This window comes from Rhea americana, unplaced genomic scaffold (assembly GCF_003343005.1).
Source record: "Rhea americana isolate MKP2758 unplaced genomic scaffold, rheAme1 scaffold_9, whole genome shotgun sequence".
In the NCBI taxonomy this organism is placed as follows: Eukaryota; Metazoa; Chordata; class Aves; order Rheiformes; family Rheidae; genus Rhea; species Rhea americana.
Window position 1 is genome coordinate 3,242,405 of NW_028187088.1, and position 18,634 is coordinate 3,261,038.

Sequence of the window (18,634 nt, forward strand, 5' to 3'; positions counted from 1 at the left end):
GGAGATAGGAGTGAAATAGGAAAAAAAAAAAAGAAAAAAAAGTAAAAGTAGCTGGCAGCAGCTGCCTTTTGTCATAGATTTGATTTATAGAGTGGTAATGYATAATTTTACCCTCCTCCATAGTTCCAACCTTCAATTTGTTGTCTCTTGATGCTTCACCTATGCGCTATATGGTTGTTCTTCCATTTAATGAAGCAAAACTGAGTCTACGCACTGTCAACTGTGTTGCCAGGTTTACCCCGATCTGGAAGACCCAGACAATCCTACACATGCAGCTAACCAGTCAACCAGTCAGCAATGGTGCAGCYGACTGCACCATATTCTTCTCACATATATTACAACCGATTTGATTGGAGCAGAATGAAGTTAAAAAAGATACTGAAATCTCTTCCTTGATCTTGTCCAAAGTGATGCAATATGAAAATGAAGGTGCATCAGTATTTGCTAAATATCTAATTTAATTCCTGCTTGGAGGCAGATACTTACTGTCCGCAATACATTACAAAAGAAAATTCAGTTGGCATTATTTATCAACTTTGCATTTAAGTGATTGATGTAATGAACATAGCTTTTTGTTCCAGCATATCACCTGACTGTAGTTATTTATAACTGAGTGTTAACCTGGATTTAGAAAAAGCACTCCCATATGAGGTAGCTCTTCAATGCATGTCTGAGAGCAAGTCAACGAGTGAGGCTTGCGCTTAAAGTAAAGCACAGGTTTAAAAACTGCTTTGAATACAGGTGGGCATAAGCACACGTTCAGTCTTAAACTAGCCCCACAGCAAATACCTCCATTATCCGATGTTTCTGTGTTATTGAATCTGATACTAAAATACAGTGATAGAGAAGGATGCTTTGAAGTTTCTATTGTTTAAAGAAGGGTTTAAAGAAACATTTAATTCTTATTCAAGCTACAGTAMAAATAAGAAGGCAGCTGTTTTTCACCTCTCCTTCTTCGTTCAAGCCATTTAGCAGAATGCCAGTGACACTCTGACCTACTCTTAATCACAACATCATTTTCATAATCAGAACTTAGTCTGGGCTGAAAAGCATGCACTTAAGGCATGACTCAGAAGGAATTTGTATGTAATCCAATTCTTTTTTTTTTCTTTCTAGGATTTTTAATTACTTAATTGCTAGATTCAGGTTTCCAGTTGGTCTTGTGGGAGCTGGACTGAACTCTTCAGGGCTATAAAAGGTGGTCAATCGTGTCTAGTCAATCACAGTAATGTGTTTACAGTGGTAGCAAGGGTATTTAATAATAAAATAAAAACTTATTTAACTTATTTTTTTTGACTTAGTACAATCTCAGACCATGCCTCAGGGTACTACCCAGCTAAAATACAATTCAGCAGAGACAAATGCTTGTGCCAAGAAAGATCAGGGAACCCTGTTCCATAGGCATCTGCTGTTACAAGGGTTCTTCAAAAATTTCTGAATTAATTATTTATTATTACATAGTTTTACTATTTCATAGGAATGACAGTTTGGTAATGCTCAAGAACAGACATCTCACTAAAAGGTTTAGATCAGGCTCCCTAGCAGTTTCAGAAAAAGGACAAATTTGACTGGAAAGTTGTCCAAGGCATGAAGAGAGACAAGAATAATTGTACTTATTTTTATCAAGAAAGTCTGCTATCTTGACTTTCTGCYCACAGTAAAACCAAGCAGACACCATGACACTTTAAAAAAGAATCACGCTAAAAGGAAAAGTAAAAAAGAGACCTTCTGATAGGAATACAAATGAAATTACCCACTGCCTGGCCTCGTTGTTCTAAGTGGGTCAGAAAACGTCAGTATTTTCTAAATTTCTCACATCTCCCAGCGGGAGAGGTATCTTGAGGCAAAAAYGATGATTCACTGTTTATGGAGTGCCAATAATTTTATAGGCTATCACCATGGATTACTGGTTAGATACGTGGTGATTAGMAAAAAGATTTCCAGGCTACAATCGCACTTTGTACAAGAAAACACTCTGCTTGTTACCCCATCTATTATCATGCCCTTCAAGTCCTGCACAGCACTAGCTATACACTCCTGTTAGTGAGACACTCCTTAGAAAACAAAGTTATTTCTTCTCCTCACGGTTCTCAGGGGCAGTCTGTACTAGACTGAACTGTTTTCAGTAACTGTCCGGCACATAATTAGACAGTCCAGCAGGTCCATACGAGCCCCACTGGATGGTTTGGAGCCATACCAGCACATGTCTCCAAACAGATCTGTTCCCGACACCCTCCGAAGCCCCTRTTCCTGGTTGTGTCCCCATGTCCCAGCAACAACCCAGCTGGAGAACATACCCGGCTCAGCCGGCGCATGCTGCAGGATCGTGATGGGAGCAGGACTGAATTAGCAAGCCCATCAGGAGCTAGTGCGCTCCAGCTGAGTATTAGGACATTTATAGACTACAGAGCAGGAAGGAGAGGAGAGCTTCTGTGCGAGACGGAAAAGTGCATTTATACCTATCCCAGGGCTTTAAGCAGTCTAATTTTTCAGCCGTAGACTTTGCTTCTACACAGTAGTGCTTGGCCCAAATTGAAAATTCATGTACCTTACAGCAGCCCAGAGCACAGCAGAAGATACAGAGCTCTTCTTTTCTAGGTCACTGGCTTATATCACTTTTTCTCAGCTGTGACCAAACAGCACTACTGTAAAACAAACTTGTGTCCCTAACTTGAGTGACATAGAAACTACACAGCAATTAACCTCAACCTGTGCAGTTTATTTGGCAAAAATCAGTCAAGAGAGCCGAGCACTCGAGTCAGCTCTCTGTGTTAAACTAAGTGTAACTCTTTTGACACAAATATTATCTATCTTTGGAAATGCTCTCCATTTCAACTCAAGACAGAATTTTCGCTAAGAATGAGGGGCCCATTTGCTTCAGACATGGCCTATTCCCCCTTTAGCTCTGATAATGTAATCACAACTGGGTAAGTTAGGCAGGAAACACTTTTCCCCATCCTGCAAGACACTTCAGATTAAAAAAAAAATAAAATAAAATCCTGCCCTACCCGCCTCTAGGCCTCCTTGCACAAAGGTCTACGCTGCTAAACCAAACTAGCCTGAGGCAGTCCGATGGCCCTGAGGCCAAGGGACAGACAAGGCTCATTCGGCGCCGGCCACCCTCCCTGCAGGCTCCAGCTCTCTCCCAGAGAACACGCCAAGAGCGAAAGAGCAGGGATGACTGCATGTAGTCGTGCCCCGGCTCCCTTTAATTCACTGGGATATACGTAACMTTCGAATCGAAGGTGATCGCATTTGTCTCCCACGCGCCAGACAGCTTTCCTGACCATCCTTGGTCACCGCAAGACACCTCCTTCTCTCAGACCCTGGTGTCACATCAGCAGTTGCCTGTTCAAYTTCTGGACTAATGCAGTGGTATCAATTAAAACCCTGGGAGGGTGAGTGGAGCCTGGGAGATGCTCCAGGCCCCAGCTTTTATGGCCATCACAGGGCACAGGCTCTGTGCTGGGCCAGATAATGAAGAGTCMGTTCCTGTCGCTGTTGCAGCTTTCYGCTTTGAAACAAGAGGAAAATATCAAACCTCAGAAAACAATCAAGAATTACAGATGAGAAAGCACCAGTTTGGAYGGACACCATGTATCATTCTGACCATACTGAAACATTCTGATTTTGGCCTTCTGCTTGCAAAATAATTTTTCTATGTGCTAACTTAAATTTTGAAACAAAGAGTAATTCTGGGCTAAAACAATCGAACTTTTCATGTAAGAAGTGTTGAAATCTGSCTTTTTCATATTTCAGAACTTACTTCTTTTTTAGACATTACATTCTTCAGAACCAATTCTTTACTGTTAAAAATTCAGTGAATAACCACTTTTGCATGGCAGCAAAGGAAGGAAAGTTATTTTGAAAAATACYCTGCCAGTTCTAATAAACTATTGTTCAATCATTGTCTTTGTCTTAAACCCTGATGAATGCCACGATGGCTCTGTCTCAAAATGGCTATATACGAAGTGTCACTTATGTAATTTATTTTTTCAAATGAGGATGTGGAAAGCTTCCTGATACTTTTGATACAATACCACTAAAAGTAATATAAGCTATTGTTACCAAAAACAAATTCTGGAATTGCTCACATTAGCCAGTTTCCTGGATCCACTTAATATCTGCTTCAGATAGAGATTCAAATCCTTCACTCTTTTATGTTCAAGATCTGTAAAAGGTAAATGCCATGACTGAGGAAACCTGGGGAAAAAAAAAAAAAAGAATATTCATGAGTTTTACTGCTCTTGCAACAAATTTGCTGAAAATATTTCCGAGCTTACTTTACAAAGGAGTATTTATACTTTCTAAGAGGTTTTGTGGGAAGGGGAAGAGAAAGSTGTAATGTCCAGAAGATTATTTACTGCTCCACTCTGGTCTTTTTCTTCTAATAATTTAATGATAYTCTGTTTCACGGCCTACTTCTTTTTCGGTCTATTTTTACAAAAAAAATGTATTAGAAAGTACTAAAAGCACTTATTTGCATTTTCCAGTATCTAAGTTCCTTTTAAAAATCTGGCCCTTTTTTGACCCCAGGAATGCAGCACTGCCTTCATTTTCACTGTGCACAGTACAACTGATCGCTGATCTCAGGCCACGGTTCATGCTGTACCAACCTCTACCTTATAATATTGAATGAGAAAAGTGTTGCATCAAGAGTGTAACATTTTATGAATGTATCTTTTCTTGCCTTTTTTTCAGCTCAGCTATTCAGAATGTAAATAAGCTTTTCAGAGCAGGTCTCTGATCCCATAYGTAATTTCAGACACTACTTTAATAAAAATAATTTATGAAAACATGTATTCATTACAATACCAAAATCAAATCTAACAAAAGCAATAACAGCAATAATAATAATGTTCTTGTAGGATTTTTATTAATTTCTTTTGATTTTAGTTAATAAACCAAGTGAATAGAATGGTCTTGTGTCAGCTTTCAAATGCTATGATGATTGAAAATGTCAAAGCCACATTTTTTTCACTTGAATCACCCTTGCATTTTCAAGATAATGCATGTCATATCAGTCAAGAGGTTAGATTTTAAACAATACATATAATTGATCTATATTAACCTTGACCTGACAAAGACTGTGTCTCTCTCAGGCTGTATAAGCATGAGAAAAGCTATCTGTGTTAAACTGCATGTAATGGGTTTTGTGACATGGTTTACTAATATAGAGATTGCTAAAGTAATATTATGCTTTATGCCCTTTAAAACTGTATGATTTAGAACAGTGGCCGTTTCGATTCATGTCACATTTCTACTGTAAACATTTAACAGTGTCTGGTTTACAAACCTCTTTTTTCTTTTTTTTTAACTGATACAACCTTGTTTATCCAGCAGGTCTCAAAAAGATATCTGAAGGCTTCAGACAAATGACTAAAGAGCCAGCTAGCGGTGCATTGCACTGAAAAGAGACACTTGGCCGGCCTTTTGAAAGCCTGCTGGTCAGATCCTACTTTGATCAGGTTTTACACAATTCCACAGCTCAGTGATAAGATGTCATCAGCTTCTCAGAGGCCAGCCAAGTAACAGCACATGGAGCACCGRCTTCCCATCCCTAGAGAGGAACATTGGCCAGCTCTGCAAACCACCCAGCTGCAAAAATGGCAAACAGCAGTCTCACCTAGTGAAAAACTAAACGACCTAAGATGATTAACCCACAGCTTTTGTCACCAAGAGATTCAAGGTAATTAGGTTTTATGAACTTTAACTACAGCTGTTCTTTTTTTCTTAAGTTTGTTTTGTAACAGAAGGCTTTTTATGAAGACAGGGCTGATTAACAAGATATTATAATTCTTATTAGGAGAGAACAGATCTTTACCTATTTTCTGTAACACTTCTGAGGAAAGCTCTCGTATGTCTTTGTTTGCAATTAAAATAGGAAAGACCAGGATGACTACTGCACATTGCATGTATTAGACTTTTGATTATTTTTTTCTGGGGCTCAGTTAGGCATTGTACAAGTGAGCAGCAAGAGACAGTTCTCGCCTCAAGAAATTATAGTGATAGAGCATATCATGGGAAAGGGGAAATGACATGACCCAGGATCACGAAATACATCAGCTGCACAGCTAAAAATAGAGTCAAGGTCATCTGACACCCATACATAGCCTCTGAATGTTTTGATTTCCTTTGGGTGCACAAAAGGATTGCTTTCAAGAGATGGTAGTGAGGCTCTGTTTGGAAGCAGCTTAAAATTAATCAGGCTGTATAAGACAAAGAGGGGACTCTAGCTGTAAAATGTGGGCCCTCAGAAAATGCATCCTAAGCACAGTGACCAAACTGAGGACAGATATATGCATTATCTTTAACTTCAGAGAAACTGCTGATTGATGGCACCCATAACTCTCTTCTCCACTGAAGGACAATACGAGCCTTGTAGTGCTCAACGCTTCTTTAAAATTCATGCTGTCACTGAATTGCACCTGTGGCTGAAACCGGCTTCCCAGTTGGGCACACACTTGTGTTAGAAAAGGTTGGGTTTCCAAGCCGAATGTGAGCTTTGCATCTATTTTTAAGTAGATCTGAGAAATACAAACTTGTGCCATGCACAGACTTCCTGAATATCAACTTCAGTTTCCTACGAACTAGCTTTCTGTGTATAAATTACGTCGCTTATACGCTGTGCTAGGTGAAAAGATCTTTGTCCTTCTAAGGAACAATAATTACATACAATTTATAGTCCGTGTAAAATCAAACAAGAGGAAAGATGCCAGAGTGCAAGGGCTTGCATGGGGCAGCTGTGCTCTGACTTACAAGAGCTAAATAGTTAAGTGTCAATAGCGAAATTCAGATATTGAGCAGCCAGAACTTTTGTTATCAGTGTCATTTGATACAGCCAGTATTTAGCACCTCTCACAAGCACAATCATATGGTATTATTTCTTCCTAATGAGACATGAATGCATACAATTTCATGAATAAATACAAAGTAGTAGCCAAGTCCTTTCAGCTAGAAGTTCCAATTATTCTTGTAATATTAGACATTGTACTTTTAAATCATACATTTTCAAACTCATTTTGTAGCTGCATTATGGAATAAGGCTTTGGCCTTCCTTTGAAGCATCTGGAATTAGCCAATGCTGGAGGCATGTACCACACAGTTAGTCTAATGGTCTGATACGGTATGGCAGTTCCAGTGGTAACTTCCTATAAAGAAATATTTTTTAAATTATTAGAATAAAAGAATGAAATGCATAAAAATCCTGAAACTGACTTAAAAAAGTGAACTAAAACTGTTTAGCATTGATGAAAATTCACTTAAAGACATTCACATAGAATTTCTTTAACATCATCTTGGGAGACAAGATCACATAGTGACAGGTTATTGCTGGGACTGAATTTTGACAACAAAATTCTGAAGCTCTTAAACATATAAACACAGCCTCAGTATTTGTAGGTTAACTTTCCATGAGTTCTGAAACTCTGTTTTGTATTTAAAATACTGTGAATGATTTTATTAAAGGTAGTTTTTCTACGTGAAAAATGGCTAGTACTATTTTTGAAAATCACTACAGGCTTTCTGAGGTCTATTTAGTTCTAAAAAGAAATATTTATATCCCTAAAAGGTCTGTGTTCACATAAAAAAAAATGTAAATAGCTACATCTTAAATATTTTTCTTTATAACTTAATAGGGTACAAATGGGTCCAAATCAAAATTATGACTGTCAGTGTTCAGCAAAATCCAGATTCTAACAAACTGCTGTAAACAGTTCGTATGGACCAGCCATAATGAGTTAACCTGGAGTAGGTCAATTAAAATTCCCTTAAGTAAGGGAAAGATTTTCTAAAATTAACCACTCTAAAGCCATTTAATTGAATGCTGCTCACAAACTTGGAGGAATATCAAATTTGGATCTGAAGTTTGTGGGTTTTATTAAGTCCAAACCATGTTGACTATGACTATTTACTTCAGATCAACCATCAAAGACCTTTCTATTTTTCAAGCATAACACTTGAATCTCAGCTTGGTTCAAGTAAACTGCTTGTCTTTTTGGCCAGTTTTATGTTTACTGTAGATTGAGCCTGAAGAGGGACTTGCATTACATGAGTCAGTACAGCTGCTTAAGAGAAGACTATTTTGTTCTCTACGGTGTATACATTATAGCGCATGTGATATTTATAAAATACATAACACTGATGCTATCAAAGACATAGAAAATGGTTACATAAGGAAAAGGTGTTTTACGTAAAACAGAAATAAGCTGGGACTCACTGACCTAGGAAACTGCGAGGACAAAAGCTAAAAAGAATCAAAACAGGAATGGACATGTACAAGGATAAGCAGGAATATTCAGAGTTATTGCACCTAATGACACATATTTTTCCAGGGATATTCAACTGAAGGATGTAAGGCTTAGAGTAATGTTTTGAGGGGCCAGGAGAACATATAAGATTAGCAAGCATTTCTCAGCTGAGGAGTTCATGCATCTGTTCATAAAGAAGTTGGTCATGACCGCCAGTGTCGGAGATCAGCTTGACTTTGTCCTTACCCAATATGAACCTTCCTATATTGCTCTAATGTACTGATCTGGCCAAGAGTTTTGACCAGCATCATGCAAAAATAAAAGCTATTAAAGGCTTTATCTTGCTTTTAATGAAGTCAATACCATTTACCCTTTGATTTCAGAAATAGCTGTGTCAGGCCCGCAGCTGTTTTAGCTGTGTTCCCAACCTCCCAGTCCTTCCCCATTAAAAAAGGAACAATCAAATATATAAAAGTCAGACTGTCACAATAATCTATGATTCAGTTTCTTCTGAACTGAATAAAGGGCTTGATAGGATATGTTGCATTGCCTTTGTGTTTCTAAAAATACATCTGCCATACATTTTCTCACATCTTTATCTGTGCACAGAGAGAACCATTTAACAGCAGAAAAACATTCACTAATATGCCTCCTTACTCTGGCAGGGCATGCGATGGAAATTGCTTCTGGAGACGGCTGTGAAATTTTGAGAACTGGTCGAATGATTTTTCTACAAAAGTGACCACATTGCAGGTTTGCACCACTTGGACTAGATACAGCTGTATTGAGAAAAAGGGAGAAGTAGAAAAGAGAAATGATCAGAGACATACATTAAAAAAAAAAAAAGTACAAGAGAAAATATAGGATGATTTTAACAAAGAAAACCCTTTTTTTAATGTATTGCCAAGTGCCAGAGAATTCAGTTTGTTGATTTACAGTCTTTGCTGTACAGAAAAAGAAACTTGCCCGCATAGCATACAATTCAAACACTGAAAGATCACTGCAGTATGTGAAAACTAATAATGCACCATTAAAGCATCATATAACAGCCTCTGATTTCCATGAGGCCTCCTAATTTTGTGCCATGCTTTCCTTCTGGATGCTTTAATTAGCCCTTGATTTATTTTTCACTATAGGGCAGGAACTGTTCTCCTTAATGGCTCCCTGCTAATAGCTGTCTGCCTGGTGTTATTTCTCTCCAGTATCTCGTTGCTTATGGCACTGCTGCTTATCCAGTGATTCTTCCAATGTGGCACAAACATATCTTATATAACAGAGGAAGAAGCATGTGCAAGAAGGAAGGGTAGTTAAAGATTTAGGTAAGCGAGAGCAAGCTCAGAAAGCAGTACATACAGAGTCAGGCTTTTTCTTGAACCCTAAAATGGTTGCTCTTGCAATTGCCTTCTCTGCATCCAGCATGATCCATTCTTGGGGAACAACCTCTGGAGTTGCAGGGTTGGCAGAGCCTGTCACGGACATCTGTACAAGTGTGTGGATCAGGTTATTGAGTTTGACAGGAAAGCACTCCAAACTTTCCTTTATTTTCCTGCAAAACAAACAAACAAAACAGAAAGAAGAGGCAGCATTGATGCATCTCTTCTGTTTCCATTTTTTGACCCTTGGTTTCATGGATGCAAAAACAAACAAAAAAAACCCCCCAAACCTAAAAGCCACCTCCCAGGAACATGTACTTGAGTTCACACCAGCTGACACTATTTCAATCAATACAGCATAACCAGCCCTTTAGCTCCACTGCTCAGGTGAATGCTCTTGCTATAGCTCATCAGATGGCTTAACCCGAGGTAGTTATTATTCAAGGACTGGATACTGGATATACATTAGCCTTCTTTCAGACACTAGAGAGAGCCAGACTGTTGCCATAGATATTTTGAGGAATTCTATGGTAGAAGACCATGGGCTCCCTTCGACAGGCAGGGGAGTGTGTCCTAGCACCCTCCTTTTGGTTACATTAACCTCACATGGACTTCCAAGGGTTTGCACAGGGCTGAAAATCTCTCGTGTCCAATTTGTGATCTAGCTGTATTTAGGTGTGCTGCTAAATGCCCTATCCAGGAGTTAAAAGTGCTATCCCTGTGGAGCTGCAGAAGATGAAGGAAAAATAGAGGAAGTTTCTCCCTATGCCATCTTCCCCCATTTCATTCCTGTGCAAGAAAAAACAGAATATACTTCTAAGTTCCTAGAGCTTTGAGATCTTTCATCAGAAAAAGGCACAGTAAATAGAAAACAACTAGATACACATATAAATATATAGTGTGAATTTGTCTTAACATCAAAGTGAACTCTACTTGAGAAATAACATGGCAAGATAATCACTGGTCATTGAAGAGTAAGAAGCAGTACTCATTAGAAAACACCTGCCTTGTTGAATCCAATTGCTGGTTAGAATCAATTTACCTTGTGATATCATTTTTTTTTGTCTTTCTCTGCTTATTTCTACAGCTCTCTGAAGATATTCTAGATAGATTTAGATGTTATAAAACAACAACCTGTTAGTTTCACACTACATAGTACCAGAACACTACCAAATGGATTTTTTTTTCAATTTTGGACCATATCTAACTTGCTTAGCTGGCGTACATTAAGGGCTATCATACTCTTAATCACCTAATCAGTCCATATTTAAAAGTTAAGCAGTTGTGTCAATTGTCATTTTAATTAGGCATAATCAAGACCTAATTTTCATGATCTCAGACATTGTGTCTTAAGTCCATATATTTCACATATGCAGCCACGCCAGAAAGAACATTTCTACTTGTAGATAACCTCCATCAGCTTGAGATTTCATTCAAAATACTGTGCAAATTTATCATGTAAAAATTACGCACATTAAACTGAGTGATGATGGAGGAACTAAGATGTATATATTTTTTTCTTACTGTAGTATAAGAGGAGTTATCTCTGAACGGATTCAGTCAACTCTTAGTTAGGAATTAAATTCTCCAAAAAGAGATATACACAGATTATATAATAAAGAACAAATTAATACTCAAATGGAAAAAAAAGAAAATATATCTCAATTCAAAATATTAGTAGAAAATCAATACAGTGCTGATTAGTTAGGCTGCATCTGAGGTTAACTTTTCTTTTTAGCTGCTCTGTATTTGATTTAACATGTAGTTTAATCACTTGCTAAATCACTCAGCTATGATTCAGCTTATAGAATTTGTAACTTGCCCACACTATAGCAAAGCAGGAAATCTGTGATGTTACTATAAAAGGCATATTAATTTTACCACTAAATACAGTGCATTTTAATTCATATTAAAAGTGTTTCTGTTTATAGACTAATATTAATTCAGACATTCTATTAATTCAGACATTATCACTATCGCAGAGCAGTTGATATCAGAATACCATCATCTATACAATTTACTATTTTAATAGCTTGTTGTTCTTTCCATTGGTCCATTAAGCTTCTAAAATGCTTTTAACACAAAGATTGTTAATCACACTCCTTTTCTTTAAACCTAAACAGAAGCTTTTGTTTTTCTTGCACATTTTCTCAGTGAGTTGTTTAAAAAAAGATTATGTTTAGAAAATAAAAACAGAGGCATTACCTTTTTCTCCCTCTCTGTATTTTTTTGTTTTCTCTGTGTGCATGCCTATCTGTAATAATAGAAAGCATCAGGTAATCCTTAGTTCATATTACAAACAAGGAACTGAAAAGACATCTTTTGCTGTTCTGCTGACACCTCAGAGTGTGCTTTCACAGCAAGGTGGAACAACGCTGGTTATGGTTCTCTGCATTTTCTTTCAAAGACTAACTGGCTTAAGGAAACCCTGCTCTTTCTCAGACCCTCTCTACTGCTGATTCCTAACTATGTGTATAGCAGTGTGGTACATCAGACCCACGTGTCTTATCTTTTTAAGTTTTGCAGCTTATTTTTGGTGTAGATCAGTTCACAGACCCAGTTTACTACACTATGTCTCACAGTCACAGCAGCTATGGCAAAGAGCACAGTGAGGAAAGGAGGAGGTGGCTTTGTGGCAGATGAGGTTAGAAGCCCCTCAGAGTTGATGTTGCTGGTTGGACGGAAAGACTGGTGAAACTATATCCTACATCTCCAGTCACACAAGTAATTCACTGCACACCGCGTTCTCCTGCAGGACAGATCCGTGGTGGTCAGCAGAGCACAAACTGAAAGGTCAGGCAGGGTCAGGGGCTCGTGCTCGGTAGGCAACACTCAGATTGGGAGCTCTCCTCTGATTCCCCTTTCTGCCTCACTGGGCCCTGCTAGGACTTAAGCTCATCATAAGAAGTCATGTTGGAGCCTTCTCCTTGAACTTTTGGAGATCTCTACACACCTTCTCTTCTCTCCAGCGACGTGAAAGTTAGCCAAAGGCGAAATAGGCAGCAAGGTCATGAGTATCCATTGCTGAGGCCCTCTTGTGCCCTAGGTCATTACCATCTTTGCCTGTGCCTACAGCTGGCTGGGCAGTAGCAAGGACGTAGGCAAAGCTCTGGTAGCCCAAGCTGTTCAGAGAATTAACTCCTAATGTAGATGAGAAGGTATCAAATGGTATCAAGGTAAAGGCATCAAATGCATAGGTTAACTAGAAATAACAGAAAGTTGTCATTAACTAGAGTAATCTTCATTGTGAATTGTAACACAAAATTTTCAGACAGAAACATACGTTTTCCACATGACAATACTGCTTTCCTAGTCAGATTAGTGTCTGACCTACTTCTCAAAAAGGTGAGATCAATATTTGGTATTATTCACAGGCAATGACTTTGTGCCTTCCACCTGTTGAACTGAATTTGACTTTCAGATTTGGCTCATGGTCCTTGTACAGCACTATCAAATTACTGTATCAGGCAGAACACACACAGACTGGTTGGCTGCTTCTGTACACAGAGATGGATGAAAAGTTCAGCAAATATTTTTAAGAGTGATTAATAGTTGTTGGGGTTTTGATTTTTTTAGGAAGTAGGCACTTTGGGAGAAGTATTCTGAGGGCTGGTGCTTACATCTTTTTGGACACACCAGCCATTCTCCACTGACTCTCAAGAGTACATGGGCTCACTGTCACTGACCAGTTATCCAGTCTTAGCCTTTGTATGTGTAATAATAAATCTTCAGTCCCAAACTTTAGAATCATTTTTTTTTATCAATCATGGTGGCATCATGCATCTCATTTCCACGAATTATATAAAAATAATATGAAATATTCTGAAAATAATTTAGAGGTCAGTGAGTAAAATTTATTTTCATAACAATTGTCAAATGTTAATGTAAATGACATTTCTTTTGGAAAAGTCTTTTTCATTGAGATTTACACCCAACTTTTCCATCAATGAATTTACCAGGCTCCATTTTAAAATAAGTTAGGTAGTATGCCTCCAGTGACCCTTAACAGAAGCACTTTTCCAGAAAGTTACTGTTTTCACGGACAGACCTTTTCTAATTTTCAGCAACATTTATTCACAGACAGTTGATATCCTTTTTGTGTACAGCAGCAATAATCCTTCAGTTTAATATTTTACTTCCTGCTGTGATAATATGTATGATGCTCTTCTTACCCTTTGTTTCACTAGACTATGCAATCCAGGCTTGTAGACTCCTCATGGTCACCACAGGCTAAGCCTACATTAGAAAGCACTGAAGTCCAACAGAAGCAGATTTCCTGCGTGAAACCTGGTGCTGAGTCTCCAGTAGCTACACTAGATACCTTTTGAAAGTTTATCTCAGATTAACTCTAGTCTGATCCTGCAGGTTGAACACACTAGGAGCTCCCCTGAGGTGCACATTCCAGTTTTGTTTCATCCCTAGTAGTCCTCCTACGTACCTCTCCCAGGAAAGAGGACATTCCTCTTCCCTGAGCTGGTCCCAAGAGCTGTGTACTGCATGCAGGGTTTTGTACAACAGTACAAACGCCTCAAACAACATAATTTTGAGGAGGAAGTTTGATTCTGTTCCTACGAGACACATATATTGTGATCTTTACAAACTGCTTGATTGCAGCTAGAAAAAAGTTTAATAAGGTTGTTTTTTCTATGCCCTTTCAGAAGTCGCTAGTTTTCAGTAGTGTCTCAGCTATATGTGGGAGATTTGTTGCTGGAATATCTGCAGCCAGCTACGAAACAGGGTTTGGGTGACTGACTTGAGATTAGTCTTGTGTTTTGAAAGGAATTACTGTGAATTTGTTTTGAAAGGAGTTACTGTGAATTGTCCAGTTTTGTAATTGCTGGCATTGTGGTTTGGACTGGATATGCTTGACTTAGGCAATGACCAGTACCTAATGGCAATAAAGATGACAGATGACACCTGATTCCCTCAATCAGGCTGCTGAAGATACACAATGCTGTTTCTCTGATAATTGGCAGAACCACAGTGCATCTTGTATTCAAGGGTTTCTATGAGGGAGTTGAATTGCATATTGCAATCAGTTCAAATCAACTCCATTCACTGCATTAGGCTAACTTTGATCCCTTAAAAATAATTTTAAATGATAAAGAACTATGCATAACTTTACAAGCACATTAAAATGTCAGGCAGTATGCGATACCATGCTGACATTTGAAGATTGCACTTTGTAGAAAACCAAAGAGGAAATTTATATCCAGAAGAAAGATAGCTTCCTTGTTTCACTGGTAAAACAGTGCTGTCAGTGGAAGAGGAAAACAGGGAGGGGAAAGGATCAAATTCATTTTCAAGGATCAAACTGAGTTCAGGGCAGATGCTGGAGAGACGAGAGTGTTTCATTTGGCACTAGGTGCATGGAAATGACAAGCAAATACAGAAACCCTTGTTTAACTCTCAACTGGTACATTGTCTATCCAGGATCCAAGAGCATGACCTTCCAGAAGGCCATGATCTGTGAGGTTTAATGCTGCTGCTCATCAGTGAACTGACCCAATGTGAGAAGAAAATTGTACACAAATGCAACCACAGATTATTGAATGTGTCTTAAATCAAGAATGAGAGCAAAAGAATTTGCTAAAACACAGAATGCTTTACATTCTGGAAAAAGCTCAGCATTTTAAAGTCCAAGCTTCAGTAGCATTATTCTGTTGGCTAAGAAGGTGAAAGGCAAAGAACAAAAGAACATTGTTTTGCTAGGAATATTTGTGATGCCATTCATCGTTTCATGTTGTTCTTAAATAACACTGCAGGCAATGTTATATTATTGCTCAAACTAAACGTAGACAATTGCTAAAAGCAACCTATTTCTCCAGAAATACAGAGAAATACTGTTCTCTTATTTCCACTAGCAGAAGGTTAGGTTTTTCAGCAGATACACTATATAATAGAATCTGAAAGACGACAGTAACTACCCTGTACTTAGAACAAGAAATAACTTTTTGTTGGCAGTTTTTAACATTCCAATGACCACACTCATAATCTAAAAAGGAACTTTTTTTTCAAAATAACAAAATGTTTAAGGAAGTAATTAAAGAGAAAAAGCAGCTACATTACAGGAGAACTGAGAGAGACTGGAAGCTGTGGTAATAATCAGAGCTTCCAATTTCACAGGCTTTCTAGGACAGCCTGAAAAATAGTTGGAGGAATAAACTACAGATTAACTATGAGAACTATGTTTGGATTCTCCCTCATCCTGAGTTTCTGTACAGCAAGCAGGTAGGGAAGAATTTTGCTGAAGGATTGCATAAAGACATTGTAGGTAATGCAAAGCTATCAAAACCCACAATATAGTAACATTCTAGGGGGAGGATGGTAAATGCTTAGGGAATTAAGTTCTACATGGATCTGGATATTAGACCATCTTAAAGACTGCCTGGAGAGCTGATGTGAACCCAGGTGTTCTGCCTATCTTTACATCTGTAAAATCTTAGTTAATACATGTGTTAAATTAACATGAATTGATTATATTCAAACATGATTAGAAATAAGTGTAAAGCAAGACAAAAGCACCAAGTGAAATCAAATCCATGGAAATTCATGAAAGGTGTTTCTTCTTGCAAATGAGCATACGTAACAAAACCATACATAAACATTAACTAAGAGTATTAAAGAAGAAAATATGCACCCTAGCAATATCTGAATTTTCTGTGTGCTACAATGACCTTTATGGACAATAACAAATTTACACTTCAGCATTTTGAAGGAAATTGGAACAACAGCTCAGGAGTTCACTAGAAGTATCAAAGCAGAAAATACAGCTCCAAATAAGAACTGAGCACACAGCACTATACAGAGCTGCACCATGATGGCAGTTTTGCTAGTAAGCAGGACTTGAGTGGAATTTCCAACCTGAAGGCTTTCATTTCCTTAACACCAACCCTAACAAGAACTCCAGCTGAAGCAGGACATGTTGGTCTCTGAGACTCACACACGGTCTCTCTGGGTTGGGCAGGATTTCAGTACAGATCCACAGCTCCCTAACCGCAACCGTAACTGTAACTCTAATCCTAATATGAACCTTACCAAGCAACAAAGCACACTGACTCTTCCCATTTCCAAAACACTGCTGAGCCACATTTCCTTCCTATACCAGCTCTTATCCCACCTGCTTCATCTAAGAAAGACTTCAGTTGAATTCCCACTCTGAAGTCCCTCACTTCCCTCACCTTAATCCTCAAAACACCTCAATCACCACATCAGCCTCCAAAAGAGTGAGGAGGTATAGCCCTGTACTGACCCCAGCCCTCATCCTTCATCTCCTGGATGAGCAAGACTGTACTGAACTGAACCCTAACCACAGTCCTACCCAGCTGAAAAGCATATGGATTCTTTCTACCTCCAGAAGATTGCAGAGCCCCAGCTCCAGGCTTTGCATGACACTAATGCAATTCCTACTCTCAAGGCTCACAGCTCCCTAGTTGTTACACATATCCTAGCCTTTTTTCACTAATTAAATGAAATGCTTTACTCTAGGGAGACAAGCACCACCACCCAACCTATTCGGCAGAATTGAGATTTTTATATTTTAATTAAGAGCTGCATGTTTCCTACTGAAGTGGAAATACATGTCTGTGATTTGGGAATATGTGAATTTTTAAGGAAAGGATAAGGTAGGAGTTGACAGAAAATGTGAAGCTGTAATTAAATTTTAAAACAAAACAATCTTGTTAAGGTGAGAGGGAAAGAATATAAAAATACAAGGAACTGAATGCTCTACTATGTGCAAAGCGATGGAATGACAGCTTTGTGAAGTTCCCTTCTTTTTCTTCAAAGAAGGGTCTTAAACTCTTTAGGCTTCTGTTCCAGCTTCCTCTAAACTCACAGCCTCAGTTTCTGATTCTAATACATGAAAAGGAAACATGTAAACAATGCTGATCAAATTGGCAAAAGTCTTCACATGGGCTTCTGTAGGAGTAATGAAAGTGGTTCAGCTGCTCCAGTTCAAGCTTCCATCTCATTTAATCATTGCAATGTGCTCTGTGGCTGCACTGAAGGGGAGGGGGATCGCTCCTGCCTTGAGGCGCTTTGCACAGCGCAGAGAAGCATGCATCCTTGTGGGAGTGCCCCTTAGGCCTCTGCCTTTGAAAAGAGCCCTTCGCTTGGAGCCCAGCGCCACAAACTGGACACGTGCCCTGCACTCAGCACGGGGAGAAGAGATCGGAAGGATCTGACTTGCTGTGCATGTCTGTGTGGCATCCAGGGCACTGTGAATTCACAGCCTGTCCTTGGGAAACGATGGTGCTGTACAGGACAGGCTGCGACAGGGAGAGCTTTTCTTGTACTGTGCCTAGAATGGGAAAGTGAGTTTCCAAGTCCATTCAATCAACATTGGCTCCATCTAGAGCATCATTACAAAAACAGTTGGAATTTTATGTGATGCAGAGGCTTGTCCCAAAAGATCAGGACTGAGGACATCAAACTCATTTTATATAGGTCATCTGCAGTCAATCTGCAATCAATAAACCCCCGTTATTATCACAAACAAGTGAAAGGTTTTATTATCCTAACACAAATCAAGCCTTAAATATACCTATACTCACATGTGATGCTTTTCTGTGATAGATCTGTTAAGTGCTTAAAAGGAGAAATCATTACCATTCTGCATATGGAATACCTATGGCTAAGAGAGAGAAAACAACTTGCCTGAAGCAACATGGAAGGTCAAAAGAAGGTCAGAATAAGGAGTAAAATATAGAAATTGGATGTTCTGGCTCAGTATTTGGTCCACTAATAAGCCAAATCTTTTGTGAAAGACTTTACAAAGCTCACTGCAAACATTATTCAGACTCAAAAATTTTGGATGTCAGGAACCTCATGAGGTTCAACAAGGGCAAGTGCAGAGTCCTGAACCTAGGGGAAAATAACCCCAGGCACCAGTACAAGCAGGGGGCTGACCTTCTGGAGAGCAGCTCTGCGGAGAAAAACCTGGGAGTGCTGGTGGATGACAGATTGACCATGAGCCAGCGATGTGCCCTTGTGGCCAAGAAGGCCAATGGT

At 38.8% G+C, this 18,634-nt stretch overlaps 1 protein-coding gene across 4 annotated transcripts in view; it reads right to left on the bottom strand.

The window, feature by feature from the left end:
• Positions 1-18,634, bottom strand: part of PIK3C2G (phosphatidylinositol-4-phosphate 3-kinase catalytic subunit type 2 gamma) — a 220,371-nt gene that overhangs the window by 50,834 nt on the left and 150,903 nt on the right. For 3 of the 4 annotated variants that reach the window (XM_085324048.1, XM_085324047.1, XM_085324049.1), the window contains exons 26-28: positions 9,603-9,795; positions 8,907-9,028; positions 4,095-4,203 (exon numbers count right to left, since the gene is read on the bottom strand). In XM_085324048.1, the coding sequence (XP_085180174.1) occupies positions 4,095-4,203; positions 8,907-9,028; positions 9,603-9,795 (424 nt within the window). Of the gene's footprint in view, positions 1-4,094; positions 4,204-8,906; positions 9,029-9,602; positions 9,796-12,669; positions 12,764-18,634 lie in introns of those variants that run through there. The other variant, XM_085324051.1, reaches the window with a different exon arrangement.